The 18,075-nt window shown below is 43.6% G+C and overlaps 1 protein-coding gene and 1 long non-coding RNA gene across 3 annotated transcripts in view; one reads left to right on the top strand and one right to left on the bottom strand.

The window, feature by feature from the left end:
* LOC115030063 (uncharacterized) overlaps positions 1 to 18,075 on the bottom strand; it is a 215,673-nt gene that overhangs the window by 18,573 nt on the left and 179,025 nt on the right. The window lies entirely within an intron of this gene.
* LOC147004863 (protein SSXA1-like) lies at positions 7,980 to 11,673 on the top strand. Its single transcript, XM_085837797.1, has 4 exons — positions 7,980 to 8,075; positions 8,531 to 8,645; positions 8,942 to 9,031; positions 11,529 to 11,673. The coding sequence occupies exons 1-4, from the start codon at positions 7,980 to 7,982 to the stop codon at positions 11,639 to 11,641; spliced, it is 414 nt and encodes a 137-aa protein (XP_085693923.1). The 3' UTR covers positions 11,642 to 11,673.

Below are 18,075 nucleotides of genomic sequence, written 5' to 3'. Positions count from 1 at the left end.
CCTTTTATAGAAGACAAGCATCTTATCTTCCCTCACCCAATACCACATCAGGTTCCCTTCTGCCCCCCCACTCCTCTCCCCCGTCCACTTTTCCTCCCAGGTCCCTCCCTCCCCACTTGTAATAGCTTTCTGAGGGCCAGCAGAAAGAATGGAAACAGGGAGATAGGAGGTTGGGGGGCCCTCCAGAATGCACCAGAGATGTGGGAGGTGAGAGACTCTCAGGACCGAAAAGAGGTTTCTTAGATGAGGTGACCGACAGTAGGGAGAGGGAACTTATAGAGCCCACCTCCAGCAGGAAGACAGGGCATCAAGTGAGGGGTGGGGTTGCCATCTCACAGTCACACCTCTGTCCCATAATTGATCCTGTCTGAAAGAATTACAGGGATGCAAATGGAGAGGAGCCTGAGGACTAGAAGGTCTAGTCACAGGCCTAAATTGGGATCCAGTTCAAGGGGAGGCCCCCAGGCCTGACACTATTACTGAGGCTATGAAGTGCTCATAAAAATGGACCTAGCATGACTGTTTTCTGAAAGACACAACAAGAAGCTGAAAAAAACCAGAGACAGATATTTGCACAAAACAAATGGATAGGAGCAGCCAACCACTGTTTTTTGAATTAGGGAACACTGAGAGAAGCTAAGGAGAGGGACAGTCCTGTAGGAGGACCAGTAGTCTAAATTAATCTGGAACTCTGGGATCTCTCAAACATTGGACCATCAAACAGACAGCATACATCAGCTGATATGAGGCCCCCAACACACATACAGTAGAGGACTTCCAGGTCTGTGTTCAATCAGAGATGATGCACCTAACCCTCAAGAGACTGGAGGCCCCAGGCAGTTTAGAGGTCAGGTGGGATCGTGGAGTGGGGACATTCGTGTGGAGACAGGAGGTTGGGGAGGAGGTGTGGGATGTGGAGCAGTCATAGGGTGTATGGGAGGGAATAAAATATGGAGAGTAAAAAATTAATTAATTAATTAGTTAATTAATTAAAAAAAGAAAAAGAAAAAAAAAAGAATCTTATGTAGTGGCATTAGTCACTAGGTGCTTACCATAACTGCTTATAAACTGCAGACACTCAAATCGTACTGCAGAATATTGTTGCCTTGGGACAGAGAGAGATGGCTCAGACAAAATGACTCTTACAGAGCAAGCTTGACCATCTGAGTTGGGTCCTTTGAACCCATATAAAGATGGAAGGAGAGAGTCCATCAGAAGTAGGTAGGATGATGATAAGTACCAAATACAGTTGGAGAAGGGGCCAAAGTTTTAGTGGGTCTTAAAATCATTTATTGTTATTTATTACTACTACCACTACATGCATTTCTGATGTGCTTATGTGTGTGTATGTGCCACTTTGTGCATGTCAGACAATACATTTATTTGTCTAGCTGGTTCTCTCCTAATAAGTGGATATTAGCCCCAAAGTAAAGAATCCCTAGGATAAAACACATAGTCTGTAAGAAGTTTAACAAGAAAGAAGGCCCAAGCAATGATGGTTCAATCCCACTTAGAAGGGGGAACAAAATAATCACTGGAGGCAGAGGGAGAGAGGGACCTGGGTGGGAGAGGGGCAGGGGAGAAGAAAAAGGTGTGTGTGGGGGAAGGATCAGGTATTGGGTGAGATAGGAGACAGGTCCAGAAAGCCAGGAGAATGGAAATATGCTAGTGCTGGGGTGGAAGTTGGGGGAACCTCTAGAAAGTCCAAGAGCCCTGGGATGTGAGTTTCCCAGGACTCAATTGTGATGAATTTTAGCTGAAATTCCCAACACTAGGGAGATAGAACCTATAGCGACCACCGCCAGTATATAGACATGGTCTGCAGTGGAGAGGTTGGGTCACCAACCCACTTTCAAAAGTTTTGATCCAGAATTGTTCCCATCTAAAAGAAATGCAGGAACAAAAGTGGAGCAGAAACTGAAGGAAAGGTTGTTCAGTGATCAGCCCAACTTGGGGTCCATCCCATGGTGGGCACCAATTCCTGACATTATAACTGATGCCATGCTATGCTTGCAGACAGGAGCCTGTCATGACTGTCCTGTGAGAGGCTCTACTGAGACAGATGCAGATACTTACAGCCAAGCATTGGACTGAGCTTGGGGACCCCTATGGAAGAGTTAGGGACAGTTTTGAAGGTAATGAAGGGGATGGCAACCCCATAGAAAGACTAACAGTGTCAACTAACCTGAATCCCTCTGAGCTCCCAGAGACCAAGCTACCAACCAAAGAGCATACACAGGCTGGTACAAGGCCCCTGGTATATATGTAGCATAGGACTACCTTGTCTGGTCTCAGTGAGAAAGGCCATACCTAATCCTATAGAGACTAGATGCCCCACGGTAGGGGGATGCCTAGGGCGAGGGGGGAGGGGAGAGGACTGGGAGGAGGGCAACATTTGGGATGCAAATAAATAATTAAAAATATTATCCTGATGAGGGCATATCTTGGACTTTCCAGAGACTCAGGATGAGGAAGGCTCACAGGAGCATCTATGGGGGCAATTTTAGTTGAGACTTCTAGCAGTGGTAATATAGAACCTGAAGTGGTCACCTCCTGTAGCCAGACAGGACCCTTGGTGGAGGGTTAAGGACACTGATTCACCCACAAAACTTTCAACACCAAATTTGTCCTGTCTACAAGAAATGCAGGGACATAAGATGGAGCAGAAACTGAAGAAATGGCTAAATAATAACAAGCCCAATGTGAGACCCATCCCATGGACAAGCACTAATCCTTGAAGCTATTATTGATACTCTGTCATGCTTTCAGACAGGAGCATAGCATTACTGTCCTCTGAGAGACTCTATCCAGCAGCTAACTGAAACAGATGCAGAAACCTACAGCCAAACACTGGATGGAGGTCTGGGACTCTTACAGAAGAGGTAGGGAAGGATTGAAGGCCCTGAAGGGGATAGGAACTTCGCAGGAAGAGTAATAGAGTCAACTAATCTTTGGCAGTTTCCAGAAACTGAACAACCAACCAAAGAACATACACAGACTAGACCTAGGCCTCTGTGCTCATATGTAGCAGATGTGCAGCTTGGTCTTCATGGTGATCTCCCAACTGGAGGAGGTGTTGTCCCTAAATCCACTTCCTGTCTGTGAAATCTGTTCCACAACAGGGCTGCCTTATCTGGCCTCAGTGGGACAGCATGGACCTATCTATGCAGAGACTTGATGTGTAAGGATTTGGGGATACTGAGGGAAGCTCCACCCTCTCAAAGGAGAAGGGGAGGGGGTTGGGAGAAAGATCTGTGTGAGGGAGAGGTCTGGGAGGAGAGGGGGCAGAATCTGGATGTAAAGCAAATTAATAAATTTACAAAAAAATATAGTTGGGTTTTTTGCTGACTTAATAAAGTTGTAATATTGGTTCTTCTCAGATCCATGACCTCACTAGGCCTGGATAGTTGGCTTCCTTTGTTGCCTGATTTGTTAAAAAAATTATATATTTTATATTCATGAGGGCTCTGTCTTCAGACACACCAGAAGAGGGCATCAGATCCCATTATAGATGGTTGTGAGTCACCATGTGGATGGTGGGCCTTGAACTCAGGACCTCTGAAAGAGCAGACAGTGGTGTTCACCACTGAACCATCTTTCCAATCCTTTCACCTGATTTTTAAAAATTGATTATCTCTTACTATCTACTGAGTTGACTTTGGTTTGTTTTTCCAAATTCTTGTGTTGCATAATAAGTCATTTGTTTACACTCTTTTCTTTGTTAAATGTAGACACATAGAGCTATATACTTTCCTCTTAAAAGTGCTTTTACTGTTTCCCAAAGGGTTTGTCGTGTTGTGATTCTGGTTTACTTGTTCAAAGAATACTTAAATTTCTTGTTTGACCCATTTCTCATTCAGTAATGAACTGTTAATCTCCATGAGTGTATATACTTGGTAGAGTTTTGTTTACTGTGGATATTAAGGATATTGCACAATGGCTGGAGAGGATATGTAGAATTATTTCAATTTTTCTGCATTTATTAAGGTTTGTGTTGCAGCAGGTGCTCCACTGTGGAGAAGGTCCATTGTGCTGCGGAGTAGCATGTATATTTGTGTATTCTTGGTGTTTGAGTTGAATACTCTGTAGATATCTCTTAGGTCCATTTGGTAAAACAGGTCATTGAATTCTGAAGTATCTGTTTCTTTCTTTATTTTTGATCCAGATGTCCCATCTATAGCAGAAGCTGGAGTGCTGAAATTGCCTCCTATCATGAAGTTTGTGTTAATCTGGAGTTTTAATTCCATTAATATGTTTTATGAAATTGGGTGCACCAGAGTTTTGTGCATATTTGGTTAGTACTATAGTATTTATTAATTGATTGATACCTTGATTAACATGAAGTAGCTTTGTCTACAGTTACTGCTTCAGGCACTATATGGAAAAGGAGTGGGGACAGTGGAAAGCCCTGACTTGTTTATGTTTTTAGAGGGACTGCTTCATAGTGTTCTCCATTTAGGATAATGCTGACTGTGCGCTGTGGGGGAAGCCATTCCTTTATAATATGACTTAAAATTAATTTTTATAAATGATTAAGAAGAAAACATAAGGAGAATATGCAGTTGAAGTCTTCATGCTGGTCCCAAGGTCCACGGACCATTGCCTTGCCAGAAGAAATGTCTCAGTCATTCTGAGCAGGGTATTATTGACAGAGCAGTCCTCAGAATTCAAAGTCTAGAGAGCATTAAGGGGCCAGTGTAGGCACATACAATTTGAGTAAATAAGCCTTCCTAACAGAAGCACTTGGGAATCCTTTAAAGAGTACCATAAACTCTAATCACATGCAGACTCTTTTGCTATTATTCATAAGAATATTAGTATTTAAAAAAGCTCTTAGGTCTTTGGAGAAAGAGCACATATAGGAATAGTTTCAACTCTAATGCTTTCCTTCAATAAATAATTTACATGTTATGGGTTTATTGTAAAGAGGTCCCAGGTTAGAATGACTAAGGAAGACAGAGGAGAAAGATTTGAAGTGGTTAGCCATATTTTTTTAGAGAAACAACTGCACAGTAAAGGGTAGCCTAGATATAAGGGAAAGCCCAGGTATCCAGAGGAATGCACGTTTCAACAGGTAAAGAGAAGCAGCAGTAACCAATGCCGGGGGTGGGGATGATCATCATACTTTAGTGGGGATATTTAGTACATCCCTTTGGTGATGTACTTCCTGCCTGGAACCCTGGGCTCCAACATTCCGTTCTTACCTCACTTCCCCCTTCAGTTCCCTGAGGAATTCAAAGGGTTTGGCTGCTCTGGTTGCTGAGTCTCTAGCAACAGCTGAATCAAGGTGCTTTTTTGGGTCTCTTCTTGGAGAAACACTCCTTTGTCCCTTCCTATCTGAGGTAGGTTCTTCCTTGGGGTTGTCCCAGTAAACTAAACCTTAACAGATAGAAAAGTTAGCCTTTATGGACCAACCTGTGCCTTTCTTGTGTCTCCAGCATTCCTCAGCCCTTAGAACTGTTCTTTGAGCTAAACTGTCACTGGGCAATTACTTAAGAAACCTAGAAATTATAACCCTTTTATGTCTGACAGACAGTATGCCACTCTTTTGGGGGAAGTAGTGTATCTCTTAGCTTCACAAACTTTGAAACTACCTATATGCCTTGAGATGTCCTCCATCCTCAGTGACAGCAAATGATCTCTGTCCTAGGGGCTAATTTTGAACTTCCTCTTGGATGAAGACACAATCTTCAAGGTCCCAGAGACACCTCAATGTCTACTCACTAAAAGGTTTCTGAGGGGTTTAGTTTGAGGATCCATAGTTAGTGTATCTTGAGATGTGCCAAGTTCTTTGACCTTGTGTGACAGTTGGTCCTGTAGATGTGGATATTCTAGGTATGTTATCTAAACCACCCTAGTAACAGCCCAGCGTGTTATACTCTACTTAACATGTATACCCCCTTTAAGCACAGCATAGCCATATAGCCATTTCCTAGGTCCCTGGAAACCATCAGTTGTGGGGGGGTGGTAACTATTAAATTTGTGTCAGTCCTCTCACCAAATTTATATTGGACACACCACAAAATATCTACACACGATGCAGGGCACTGTACCACAAAATGGTCATCTAAATTCCTTAAAAGGCAGGTGCAGGAGAAGTGTTTGGGTCCATGGTTTTTCTGTTAACCTTAGCAACCTAGCCACATTATGTCTCCAGGGGAAAAACTTAAGAGTAGGTAATGATGTAGACACATGTATTTAAGTTTCAGCAGGTGCCCAAAATGTCTTTTATTTAAAAATTTAATGTGTCTATTACTTTTAAATCTATTTATTAACTTATTTACTTACCCTAATCCCCAATTGCAGTTCCCTTCCTTCTCTCCTCCAATTCCTCCCCCCACCTCCCTTCTATCCCCATCCACTCCTCCTCTGTTCCTCTTCTGGAAAGGGCAGCCCTTCCATGGATATCAATCAGTCTTTTTTTTTTTTTTTGGTGGTTTTTCGAGACAAGGTTTCTCTGTGTAGCTCTGGCTGTCCTGGAACTCACTTTGTAGACCAGGCTGGCCTCGAACTCAGAAATCCGCCTGCCTCTGCCTCCCGAGTGCTGGGATTAAAGGCGTGCGCCACCACGCCCGGCTGATATCAATCAGTCTTAGCGTATCAAGTTGTAGTAAGACTAGGCACATCCTCTGTTAAGGCTAAAGGTAACCCAGGAGGAAAGAGTCCCAAAGGCAGGCAACAGAACACAGCCCCTGCTCCTGCAGTTAGGAGTCCCACATGAAGACCAAGCTCAACTGTTATATGTGTAGAGGGCTTAACTCCATTCCACGCACACTCCCTGGATGGCGGTTCAGTCTCCATGAGCCCCTATGGACCAAAATTATTCGATTCTTAAGATTTTTTCTAGTGTCCTTGAGCCTCCTGTCTCCTTCAGCCCTTCCTCCCCCTCTTCTCAGGGTTCCCTAAGCTCAGCCTAATGTTTGGCTGTGTGTCTGTGCATCTGTTTCCATCAGGTGCTGGGTGAAGCCTCTCTGTGCCTATTACTTTTGTAATAAAATATGAAGTTAAAGCATTTATTTACTAGGGAACAGAAAATTCTGGAAATGTTACACAATAACCCAGAGCTGGAAGAGACTACAGGAAAGGAGCATGGGAGGTAACATATAGGGAAAGTATGATGGTTGAAGACACACCTGTGTCTGCTTATCAAATATGGCTAATTCATCATATTTCTCTGTTTTTCCTATTGATTTCCACAGGAGTGAAGCTTTATGATTTCTCTCTCCTACTATTTTCTTTTTTGGCAAAACTAGGGAATTAATGCAAGGGCCACTCACATGTTACATAAGAATCCTACTACTAAGCTACAACTTAAACCCTGATTGCTTCTTTGAGACAGGATTTAAATATATATTACTCAGTCTGGCTTAGATCTCACTTTATATTGATTCAGACAGGCCTTGAACATACGACCCTTCTGCCTCAGCCTCCCAACTACCCTGTGTTACAGGCATAGGAAGGGAACTCTGGCTTCTCTTCCTCCCTTACAACTCACCCTAGGTACCCACAAACTAGTCACTAAAGGGTCTTGTAAAACACTAGCAGCTATTCTTCCTCTCTGCTTGTATTTGGTGCTTGGTGTACCTTCTTCTTCTGAACTCCTCACCACCCATATTCTAGTGACAACGGCTGCATCCTTATCCTCTATGAAATCAGTTTTCACTTTCCTCGCCTGAGTGAGAACATGTGCTTGCCCAATTCAATAACTTTCTATTTCCTTTAATCTCCATGAAAACTTCAGGGCAATTAATCAGGACAGACACCTGACCCACTCTCAAAGACTCAGGAACCTTCATACATGTTTATGCGTGTTCATAAAATCTAATTAATTCCAACCACAAACTCTCCCATAGACCTAATCAAGGATAGATTATCTCAGGGTGAAAAGGAGTACAAGAAATGTCAGCACCCGACTCTTACTGTCTATCTGAAATCCCTTCCTTCACAGGACATTTGGTTTTGCGCTTGAAGAAGAAAAGATGGTGTCTGTTCAAAATCACACTGACATGGAAACAGTGAGTTCCTGTGTAAAGATCCCCATGGAAGTGCTTTATGAACCAAAGACCATCTGCAAGGTGAGGGGGCCAGTTAGTGGGGTGGACAGAAGCAGCTGAGTGACCAAGGGCCACTGTAGAATGGCTTATCAGAAGGTGGAAGTAAGAGGCACTTGTAACAAGGACTACAGTCTCCACTGGACCTCCATAAGTCTCTGGATTTCTCTCCATGCACAAATGCTCCATGAGTCCTTGTACAGCCTCCCCGAGGACTTCAGATTAGTGACCTAGTACTACATTCATTTGGTGACACTCAGTCCCTTGTAAATGGGTGAGGAGAACACTCGAGCAGCATTGAGCATTTCTAGTGGCTGGGGAAAAGGCTGTCTCTCCCTCAACCCTCATATTTCCCAGGATCGATTGTCTTGATTCTCTGGTGGACCACAAAGGTCGTCCGTCACAGAGGGCATTCTGGGATGAATGGCACACACATTCAGCAGAGCAGTTGCCAGAGATTTCATTCCCTTCTTTTCTAGGCCTTCCAGGATATTTCTACATACTTCTCTGATGAAGAGTGGGGAAAGCTGACTGAATGGCAGAAAAGTGCCTATGTGTACATGAAAAGAAACTACACCAGAATGACCGACCTAGGTAAGATGAAATCTGGATTCAGACCAGTCTGGGGGTTTCCAGTTTGTTTTCTCTGCCACATTATCTCAACCTGTAGCAGGGCCCTCTCCCCTGATACCTTTCTTTCCTGAGAAATGTCAAAGTGCTTGTCGAGCCTGCTGCTCTTTTCCATCCTGTGCAGAGCTGACAGCATAGATCATAGGCAATAGGGCTCAGGCCTCTTGTGGGCCTTAAGATCTGGGCTGTAGCCCAGCTCCTAGCAGCATTTCCCCTCGTTGTGCTGCCTGTTAAAGAACAAGCACACTGCTTCCTCTTAGGGGTCACCGTGAACCAACCAGTTTTCATGCGTGGCAAGGAGCAGGCCAAGCAATCCCTGGTCGAAGGCATTGAAGTTCATGACAGTGAAGGTGAGTGATCAGGGAGAGGCTGTGAAAGGGCACCTTCTCAGTCAAGATGCACGCTAAGGTGATTGGCAGCTCTTTTCTTCTTCAGATCAGGGTTGTGTGGAACAGAGCTCATTCTGAGGATTATGTAGAAGATCCTGTCATGCACAATTCTAAAACATTATTGTGTACATTATTCACAGAGCTTGCACATACTTTCATCCTGACACTCACTTTCCACATAGGGATCTTCAGCTGGCCTATGCTCTGTGAAGGGCCCATGCACTCGTCTGGCTACAAATGACAGGGCTTTCATGGTGGACCCCTTCCACTGTGATCAAGTTCAGGACATAGCTATACCTGAGAACTGTCTGCCCCACAGCCCCAAGCCAGGGGAACCCCCGGATGCAGCTGACTATGGAATGGGGGTTTCCGCAGCTGCAGGGTCCAGTGTAGTGGAGAGAGAGTTCTGGGAGCTGAGGTTGGTGGGCAGTGAGGACCCAGCTAAGGACTGACTGTGTGAAGGGAGGGACCCTGATAGTGCATATGTAGGTGCTTACTATTATCTGACACTCCAGTTCCAGAGTATCTGATACAGTGTTTCCTCCACAGGCATACCCACACACATGTTCCACATACACAGAGACACACACAAAGACAAATGTCAATATACAATAAATGGCTATCCATTCAGTCTCTGACTTCTTTTAGTAGTACATATACCCCCTCATGAATGACTCAGCAAGGTGAATGAAAGGTAGCTAGCTGAGGATTAGTGACTAATGGCACATCTTGGCATATCAACAGATAGGGTGTAGGCACCACCATGCCCCATTCCTCTTGAAGTGCTCTCACCAGCATCAAGTGTGATACCCCCTCTGCCACGAGGTTCTTTAATACCTACATCAAAGGCTCCTTTCTCTCTTCCCAGGACCCTGCTGCTTTCACCTGCACACACCACCAAGGTGTGATCATCTGCACAAGCCACCACAGTGCATTCACCTGGACGCACCAGCACAGTGTGTTAATCTGCACATGCCACCACATTGCATTCACTTGCACACACTGCCATGGTGTGTTCATTGCCACAAGCCACTAAGTTGCATTCACCTGCACCCACTGCCATGGTGCGTTCATTGCCACAAGCCACCATGGTGCATTCACTTGCATGTGCCACCACGGTGCATGCAGTGCTGTCTCCTTCATTCTGTTCACCCTTTACTTACTGTGCACGCAGTGCACCACCAGATTCTGTGTGCATACTTCATATTCCAGCCTGTCCCTGAGCCTTTGGCTTCCTCCAGCGCTTTTCTTCGCCTAATCTTTGTTCCTCACTCTTAATTACATCTCTTCTGCTTGTGCAAACGACAGTGTAATAACAATATAAAGGCAAACATTGTAGCTCTGCAAACTAGGTTTACTTAGGACATTTTTTCCCATTTAAACACCCGTGTTCTTATTTTATTTAGTTACAAAAGTGAACTACTTTGTCAAGTGTGATTAATATGTTTTGAAAAATCCTTTAAAAACACCTGCAAAAGATCAAGCCCTTTAACATTCTGCCATGGAAGGAGGGGCTCACCAGCTTCTGCCCCTCTCAGAGGATATGATGGCAGTTGCCAGGTTCTAGGGGAAAAGGCCAATGAGGCCCAATGCACATATAAGTAAGCCTAACTAAACTCACTGGGTCTCACTGATACCAACCAAGAGACAATAAAAGGGAATCTAGGGGTAGGGAGGAAGGGCATCGGTGTGACTCATGTGAGCCTTTAGGAACACACGTGATCAAAATATATTATATATGCATATAAAATATAATAATGAAATGGAACAACATATATAACTACTACATTCTAATAGAACATTTAGAAAAATACATGAGAAGACACTTAACCTCTAAGACAATACAAACATACTACTGATTACCTGAATATGTGCTTCAGTGTTTAAACCTGCTGAAGAAGGCAGCATGGTGAGGAATAACCCAAAATGTGTTCCAAGAACAGTAGGCTCAGAGACACTGGCACACCCAAGAGAAAGCACAAGCTTTGGGGACAGACAATTGGGTGGCATGGATGAGAGGAAAGCACAGGGAAACAATACTGTGGTTTCCATGGACTGTTCGAGGCACTCTCCCAGCACCAGTTGAGATGTTAGAATGGGTCTCTATAATGATAATTTGACTTGTCCTTCTGAAAGTCGTGTGACACTGGATTAGTCTTCTACATGCTCTGAAGCTAACCCTGAAATCCATACAATATAAGGGAATGGTCACTGGGTCCTCCTCCTAATGGAGCATAAAATGGGAAATCTATATCAGGGGATAAGAAAGCTGATGGGGACAAGACAGTACACTGGACGGTATAACCCAAACTGACCTTTGGTCTGTATTGCTACATGGGTGACATCTCAATCTCTGTGAGGCAGCAGTAAAGGCCCACGGGCTCATGGGAGGGACAAGCCCTGTTCTTTTCTGATGAGAAATGCCTAGCACTCATGCACTAACATCTCCACATTTTAGAAACTGGTGGCCATCAGGTCAATGTTTGGAGCCACCGGCTGCGAGAGAGGAAGTATCGAGTGATATATGAAGAGATTAGTGATTCTGAAGAGGAAGAAGATGATGATTACTGAAATGGTAAGTGGTCCTCTGACACATCTCACAACACCCAGAACACACACGTTTCCCATATGGTATTAGACCCTACCCAATCATCCACTTCTAGTCCTTTGGGGTGCAAGACTGAACGGGAAGTAACATGTCATGCTTCCTTTACTCTAGTGCTGGGTAGTTTGGAGACCTTCCTTAGCCAGTGTGCTATGGGCTTCTAAATCCCAGATTAGCACTCAAAGTGTAGGCCATTACTTCCTCTGGTGAGGTAGGCCCATGCTCTAGAAGATGGTGTGCTCATGGGGCAGAGCTCTGAAGCTGGGCGGAAGGAGAGCAGGCAGGCTGTGAAGGACAGGTGGAAACAGAGCGCTAGGTAGGTGGTGGAAACTCAGTAGCATTTCTCTTCCTTCTTTTTCTTGTCTCAACCACAGACAGTCGAAATAAGCCCACGTTGGAAGAAGGATGGAGTGGCAATTCAACATCACAGCTCCAGCTTTGAAAGACTAAATATCAGCATTATAGATACATATATTTATATATTTATTGATAATATACATTTATATCTAAATTTATTTATTTATAAAAGTCTAGTCGAATTCTGAGTTAAGCATGTGTCACGTGTTTGTTCCCTTAGCAATTTTGCAGGATGTGCCAAACATTGTTAGGATACTTTTTCTGTCATCCCAAACATTTCCTATTATTATTGTCACTGTGTTGAGCCCCATTAGAACGGCTCTTTCTGTGCCAGGCACTGTTTAAGCATAGATCTTTGTGTATGGCAAGCATCTGGTCAGCACTGTGGGTAGTACATGCTAAGCATTCTGTTAGTATTGTCTTACAGTGTGACAGCCACTCTGGCAGAATACCAATGTTTCAAGCAGGCTAAATGGCTCAGTGATAAAGGATCCTGATGTCAGACTTGAGTTCAATCTTAAAGACCTACATGGTGGACACAGAGAACTGGCTCCCTCACAGTGTCCTTTGCTATTCACAACTGAACGCATTTGTGCGTGCACACACATACACACATATCCATGCTTACAAGCACAAAATAACTCAAAAAACAATTGGAAATATAATAAGCCTATCAACATTCCATTTAGCAAGGCATATACCTAATGCATATTGCTGGTTGGGTGCCCTCTACTCATATGTGGAATTGTGTGTCAGCTATCATTGCACTGAAGCACACTGCCCTCCCCTTGCCTAGGACTGCCAAGCAGCTGTCTATTTGTCTATGTTAACATGTTTCTCTGTCTCCCACTCACACATATACAAGTCATCACTAGGGACACTTGTTACCTGCCATGCTACACTAGAAATGTGTCTACTTACAACTATCTCGTTTCATTGTTTGGCTAGGACACACCTCCTTCCCTTTCTGCACAAAGGTGAGAAATCCAAATTTTGTGATGTGGTAGAATCTGGCCTTGCTTGACCACACATAGGACCTGCATCTACCAAAGAGCCTGAGGCTCAGTGTAGACAGATGCTCATGACTATGAAGATCAAAAGTTATTTTTTTTTACCCTCTCATTTTAGCTTGTTGGGAGTAAGTGTAGTGTCTGATTCTAGGGATTGAACACAGGCCCTCCTGCATGTGAGGCGAGGGCTTACCACTGAGCTGCACTGGACTAGTAGTTATTGCTTCATTGTTGACAGAATCCCAAAAGAATGTTAAGGCAGAAAGATTACTCTGGGCTTACAGTTTCAGTGGGCTCAGTTGATAGATGCTTTTTCCATACTCGCAGCGTATGAAGGGAGGATGTTCTTCCTTTCATCTTGGATTAGGGTTGCCAACCAGGAATATAGGAAGGGCCCAAGGCAAGAAACAGACTCAAGTACATGGTTCTAATGAGCTAATTCCTCAAGCACTCTTGTCTCCCATGTAACTACCAATACCAAGTGACATTGCCAACAGATTTGCTTGGCGATTAGATGAGAGATCCCACAACATACGTATTTTCAGAAATGTCCTCACACATGGGAAAAAGTGGAGCTTTTCCTACTATGTCCTAGACTTCTCTGAAACACTCAGACTATCACAATTAACACACATAGTTGTTTGTGTCATTTCCAGATGAGGTTTCACTAAATCACCCAGGCTGGCATCAAATTTGCAGTTGTCCTCTGTCAACTTCCAAGTCGTCAGGATCCGAGCTTCTCCTGGGCTATAATCATTATCGTTTGGTTTATTTTTGTTCACTGATATATGTTCCATTATACATCCCAGGCTATACTGGAACTCACTTTATAGCCCAATTGTGGTATTTGTGCCCCACAATGCCTCTGGAATACTGGGCTTCCAAGAGTAGACTACTGTACATCGTGTGATTGAATACATTTCTAAGTGAGTTTAACATTGACCTAGGTCCCTAGAACAGGATTTAGGGAGCAACAAGCTAAGGAAGACACTATGGTCATCCCAAGGAAAATGTTGTGAGCAGTATTCACCAAACTCACAATAAAGAATACTCCTCGGGGGCTGGAGAGATGGGTTAGTGGTTAAAGTGCTGACTGCTCTTCCAGAGGTCCCGAGTTCAAATCCCAGCAACCACATGGCGGCTCACAACCATCTGCAATGGGATCTGATGCCCTTTCCTGCTGTGTATAAAGACAACGACAGTGTGCTCATATACATTATGATAAATAATAATTATTTAAAAAATACTTCTCTTTAGCCTGGGATATGGTTTACTAGTAAGGATTGTCTAACATATACCACAGGCCTAGGGGACAAGGTATCACTCTAGAAAAATAATATACACTGGAAGAAATTTAGGATTTTATATGAACAGGAATAGATGATAAAGTAGATATGTAACAGAGCCTAAGGGAGGTCTCACAAATGTGGAACTAGAGCCAAGCCCAAAGTCAGAGCCGAATGGCAGCACAGGTAGAAGAGCTTATGGATTAGAAGAATTAAGGCTTATATCTGAAGGACATAGATAGTACAAATGAGATCTGGGGTTCTGCACCACTGCAGGCAAGGGACACATAACCTGTGTTGGTATGATAAAGGTTTCGGTCAGGTCTAGAATTATTATTAGTGTTCCATGGTCGATGCTATGAGGTGAGCTATGTCATATGCCCATTTCACATAGCACTCATATGTAGGAGCCATAATGCCCCATATAACTCTCCTAGGGATGATGCAGGTAATGTGTGTTCCTGTGCATATGGCTGTGATGAACAGAACTGTAGAGAGGGAAGAGACAAGAGACCTCTGCTTCAGCACTATGTGAGATGCACAGAGGGTTCAGAGGTGCTGATAAATGGATGTGATCAACAAAACAATCCAAATGCAGAAAGAGATGGTTCAGGGTGAACTTCAAATGAGTAACCACGTTTAAATTTGTGTTCTTGTGTAATTTTGTATTGGATGGGCATGAAACTTGAAGGGGTATCAAGATGGAAGGTGGAGTCTTTAAATAGGTACAAAGAGTAACTTTGTATACAGGGGCCAGGAAAGTAGTAACAGGGACAATCATGGAGAAAGAAGGGGACTAGCAAGATGTGGCTAGGGGTGGGACAAGGTATGGGAACATGTCATCATGAAACCCATTACTTTATATGCTGCCTTAAAACATCAAAGAAATAGAGTCTTGAGGATGAAATGGGAAGAGAAAATAGTCTACTTTTGAATCAGAGTTAAAGGTCCTCCATTGGACAAAGAAAATCTTATATTTAAAGAAAACTGGGAGTCATGAATGGATGTTGGAACCTGGCTGTTCTTGTCACTCTCTAGAAGTGTCCTTACCATGTCATCTGTGTCACTAACTCTCACTATTGGCCATCAGAACAATCACACATGTCACGTACTGAAGCTCAAGCCCATGGCAAATGCTAATACTGGAGGACTAATGCTTTCCAGCTGCAGTAGCATGTTGAGAGGTCTGTGGTATGGACCTTGTGGTGCAGGGTTTTGAAAATAAGCCCTAAACCATTTTGATTTACAGTCATGCAGAATGGAAGGCTACCACCCATAGCTCAATTCATTTATGCATATTTAAGTGTTCTTCATATATTCCTATAGGAATTAAAATGTATATGATTTGTTATGAACATACTAGGAATCCCAAATAACTATTTGTGAAAATACCAAATATGCAATGAATACAACTGATATGGTCCAAGTGCCAACTGAGACATTTTGAAGTTCTGTATCCAAGTTATTCAGAAATCAAGCTGTACTTGCACCTGAAATTTGCTTCCTGGAGGATACTCAGTAGGTACATGTCCACCCAGAAAAGACACTGCATGTTGGTGTGGATGTCAGCCCTAAAGTGTACTGTGCTTGCTGAACTGGAGGGCATGGGCTGGTCCTGTAAGTTCCAAAGTCTCTCAGCCTCTTTAACACATTGTCAGGCCCTGGTGCCGAGCTCTCACCTCAGCTTATGGCTCCTGTCCTGTCAGTACAAGAAGATGAAAAGCACCGCTACTGCATGCCGAGTTGTTTTAAGTGGTAAATTGGGCTCTTCCTTCCTCTCACTTCAGATGCTTCATGCAGACGCTCTTCAGTTCTCACTCTTAGAGTGTCTGGACCAGCCCCATTCCACAGAAACTCCTTGTGAGTCTCCTATCGTGGAGAATCTGGTTCTAAGTCACCAATTTTACCCAGCTTAATGAGCAAAATAGCTTTAGGAATCAGCCAGTAACTGACAATGACACAAAGTTTAGTGTCTCTTGGAATGAGAGAGTCTGAACATAATGAATAGGGTGCAAATATTTCAAGAAACAAAGGAATCGTTAGAGGTATTACAGGGGATGTTAACAGGTGAAATTTATAAGTTCCCTGCTCTCCTACACCATCCTCAATAGTTCAGCTTGCATTAATCAATGTATTAGCGGAGTACATATGTGGATGTACCTACTTCTAAGACAGAATTTCTGAAGGTCCTGGTTATAGCTGGTGTGGCCTGAATAAGTCTTTTAGTGAGAAGCTATTTGTGCATTTTAGCATTGTCCCTGAGGCTTAGCAGGTTTAGCCGTGTCCATTAGTTATCAGCAAATAGACAGCATCCTAACTGTGGCAAGAATGACCAAATGTCAAGAGGAGATGTTGGTAGCAGTAAATATTTACTAATGATGACAACAATCAGGAAAAGGTACCCCTTTTGTGTATTTTAGCACACTATAATGACAAATTTGCTTATAAAGCCAATTTTTTCTAATTATTCATTTTTATGCTCCTAAGTTAGTGCTGCTATTGGATTGGATTTGGCTAGAGAAGGGTCTGATAGCACTTACTGCAGAGATTCTTAACTGGCCAAAGTGGTGTGAATAGGTGATTGTGCAATTCAAAACCTATTTTTTTTTCTTTCGAGGCAGTGTTTCTCTGTGTAGCTCTGACTGTCCTGGAACTCACTCTGTAGATCAGGCTGGCCTCGAACTCAGAAATCCACCTGCCTCTGCCTCACATGTGCTGGAATTAAAGGCATGCTCCACCACACCTGGCTGGAATTCAGAGCCTTAACGAGGCATGCATATTATCTCATCCATTGGCCAGACAGCTCCATAGAAGTAAGTAAAGAAAGAATGTAAGTTAGAAGAGAGAGTGGAGTGGTGTGGCCTCAAGGTTCTAGGACATGACATAGCATTTGCATGCCTGAAGTCTCAGCAGCTGTTACTACCTGAAGAAGATTGGGCCTGCATAACTTGTCACAGAGAGTGTAGAATGCTTACGAGCCTCTCTTCCATTCCTGGGGATTGGTAGAAAGTTAATAGTTGCTAGGGAGAGGGGCTTATGAAATCCTATTCCTTCCTGAGATGGATCTGTAGGTAATTAATGCTTTCAGGGGATGAGGGAGATTTACTTCTGTTGTGGAGCCACTTCTAAGGTACCCATGATTCTAGATTTAATCCCTTAGCAATGCCCCTACAGGAAACAAATGTAAACCATGTGTTGACTAAAACATCTTGAAGATAGAAGAGACTACCTGGGTGTGATGATTTGTATATGCTCGGCACAGTGAGTGGCACTATGAGAAGGTGTGGGTGGCTGTGTTGGAGTTGGTGTGACTCTCTTGGAGTTGGTGTGACCCTGTTGGAGTAGGTGTGATCCTACTGGAGTAGGTGTGTCACTGTGGGCCTGGATTTTAAGACTGCCTGGAAGCCAGTCTTCTGCTAGCAGCCTACAGATGAAAATGTTGAACTGTCAGCTCCTCCTGTAACAGTCCTGGCTAGATGCTGCCATGCTCCCTCTTTGATGATAATAGACTGAACCTCTGAACCTGTAAGACAGTCCCAATTAAGTATTGGCCTTTTAAGAGTTACCTTGGTCATGGTGTCTGTTCACAGCAGTAAAACCCTAACTAAGACAGAGGTTGGTACTGGGAGTTGGGTATTGCTGTGATAAGCCTGACCATGTTTTTGTTTGGAAGAATGTAGATTTTGGGACTTTGGATTTGGAGAGCAATGGAATGCTTTAAATGGGGCGTAATGGGCTATCCTAGAA

Source organism: Mus caroli, unplaced genomic scaffold (assembly GCF_978045245.1).
Source record: "Mus caroli unplaced genomic scaffold, Mus_caroli_1 scaffold_5, whole genome shotgun sequence".
Classification (NCBI taxonomy): domain Eukaryota; kingdom Metazoa; phylum Chordata; class Mammalia; order Rodentia; family Muridae; genus Mus; species Mus caroli.
This window is presented reverse-complemented; position numbering and strand designations above follow the sequence as displayed.